The 2,471-nt window shown below is 41.9% G+C and overlaps 1 protein-coding gene across 1 annotated transcript; it reads left to right on the top strand.

The window, feature by feature from the left end:
- Positions 1 to 798: 798 nt before the first annotated feature.
- LOC107489600 (uncharacterized) lies at positions 799 to 2,001 on the top strand. The gene is made up of 2 exons (XM_016110351.1): positions 799 to 1,211; positions 1,287 to 2,001. Exons 1-2 carry the CDS (start codon positions 799 to 801, stop codon positions 1,999 to 2,001), a joined length of 1,128 nt encoding a protein of 375 aa, XP_015965837.1.
- Positions 2,002 to 2,471: the final 470 nt, after the last annotated feature.

A 2,471-nucleotide genomic window follows, 5' to 3' on the forward strand; every position in this document is an offset into this window, starting at 1 on the left:
AATAGGCTAAGAACTGAGGTGCAAACTTTCAGGCAGCAAGATGGTGAGACACTTTATGAAACATGGGAGAGATTCAAAGACTTGACAAGGAGATGCCCACCAGAGATGTTTAATGAGTGGGTTCAACTCCACATCTTCTATGAAGGTCTTTCCTATGAGTCAAAAAAGGCTATAGATCATTCATCAGGAGGTTCTTTAAACAAGAAGAAAACTGTTGAGGAAGCCATAGATGTCATTGAAACAGTTGATGAGAATGACTACTTCTATGCCTCTGAAAGAAGCAACACTAGAGGAGTAATGGAGCTAAACCACATGGATGCACTGTTAGCCCAAAACAAGATGATCACCAAGCAGCTAGCAGATCTTACGAAGAAGGTGGAAGAGAACCAAGTTGCAGCAGCCATCACCTCATCACCAACTCATGAAGGAGTAAACATAGGAGAAGAAGGTGACTGGGAGCAAGCCAACTATGTGGGAAATTCACCTAGACAAGTCCATGATCCATACTCCAAAACATACAATTCTGGATGGAGAAATCACCCTAACTTTGGATGGGGAAACCAACAAGACCAAGGACAAGATCTGAGACATTCCAACTTCAACTCCAACAACAATGCCACTCATCAAAACACCTCTCAGAGATATCACCAACATCCATCTAACCAACCTTCTCAATCACCTAATCTCAACCCACCATCATCCACAGATGATAGGCTTTCAAAGATTGAGGGTCTACTCCAAATTCTATGCAAAGATATTCAAGATACTAAAGATTTTCGGGAAGAAGTGCAATCTAACATGCAGAATCAAGTTGCTGCCATCAAGAAACTGGAAACAAAGATTAAATTCTTATTCAAACAAACCCCTGGGCACAACAATTGCAGCAATATTAACTCAATACCAAGGGAAGAATGTCAGGCCATCACCCTCAGGAGTGGGAAGGAACTGAAGGAGACCCACAAGAAACCACCAGAGAAGGAATTGGATGAAGAAAACAAGGGACATGAGAAATCTCACACCTCAATCCCCAAGTCACATCAAGAAAGGGAAGTACCCAATCCGAGCCTCTCAAAGGTCCCATACCCACAGCAGTTGCAATTAAAGAAGAAGGGAGATGACAACCAATTTTCAAGATTCTTGGAGATCTTCAAGAAATTACAAATAAACATACCCTTTACTGAAGCAATCGAGCAAATGCCACTCTATGCCAAGTTCTTGAAGGAGTTGATGACCAAAAAGAGAAGCTGGAAGAATAATGAGACTGTGGTACTTACAAAAGAATGCAGTGCCATTATCCAACACAAATTGCCTCAAAAATTGAAGGATCCTGGGAGTTTCCGAATCCCCTGTATCATTGGAGAAATCACTGTGGAAAAGGTCTTATGTGATCTAGGAGCCAGCATAAATCTAATGTCTCTAGCAATGATAAAAAAGATGAAGATTGAAGAAGCCAAACCAACAAGAATGGCCCTCCAACTAGCAGACAGGTCATTCAAATTTCCCCATGGGGTAGTAGAAGACTTGTTGGTGAAGGTGAGAGACTTCATTTTCCCAGCAGATTTCGTAGTACTAGACATGGAAGAAGGAGCTAAAACCTCCATCATCTTGGGGAGGCCAATTTTAGCCACTGCCGGAGCCATTATTGATGTCCAAAAGGGTGAACTTGTCCTCAGATTACACGAGGAGAAAATGACATTCAATATGTTTAAGGCCATGAGATACCCACATGACTTATTGGGAGAATGTATGAGGCTGGACTCAGTAAAAGCTTTGGTACAAGAAACTCTTGAAGAAGAGCTTGAAACATCAATAGAAGAAGAGTTAGCAACAAGTGAAGAAGCTGCAGCCGCTGAAATACATGTTCAAAGTGGGCTAGAAGAGAAGGAGGAAAGAAAAGAAGCACCTAAATTGGAGCTTAAGGCACTACCAACCACTCTTAAGTATGCATACTTGGGAGAAAATAAAAGCTATCCAGTAATCATAAATTCAGCTCTCAGCTAACAACAAGAGGAAGAGTTGCTTCAAGTCTTACGACGGCATAAAGATGCGATTGGATGGACACTTGCTGACTTGAAGGGAATCAGTTCAGCCATATGCATGCATAAAATACTCTTAGAAGAAGGTGCCAGACCTTCCATTCAGCCCCAAAGAAGGTTAAATCCAGCAATGAAAGAAGTAGTGCAGAAAGAAGTCATGAAGTTGTGGCAGGGAAGAGTAATCTATCCAATCTCAGACAGCCAATGGGTCAGTCCAGTTCAGGTGGTTCCCAAGAAAGGGTGAATCATTGTGGTGCCCAACGAAAGGAACGAGCTAATCCCTACAAGAACCATTACAGGATGGAGAATGTGTATTGACTACAGGAAGCTTAATGAGGCCACAAGAAAAGATCATTTCCCACTTCCCTTCATAGACCAAATGTTAGAAAGACTTGCGGGACATGCATATTATTGTTTTCTAGATGGGTATTCAGG

Source organism: Arachis duranensis, chromosome 5 (genome assembly GCF_000817695.3).
Source record: "Arachis duranensis cultivar V14167 chromosome 5, aradu.V14167.gnm2.J7QH, whole genome shotgun sequence".
Classification (NCBI taxonomy): Eukaryota; Viridiplantae; Streptophyta; class Magnoliopsida; order Fabales; family Fabaceae; genus Arachis; species Arachis duranensis.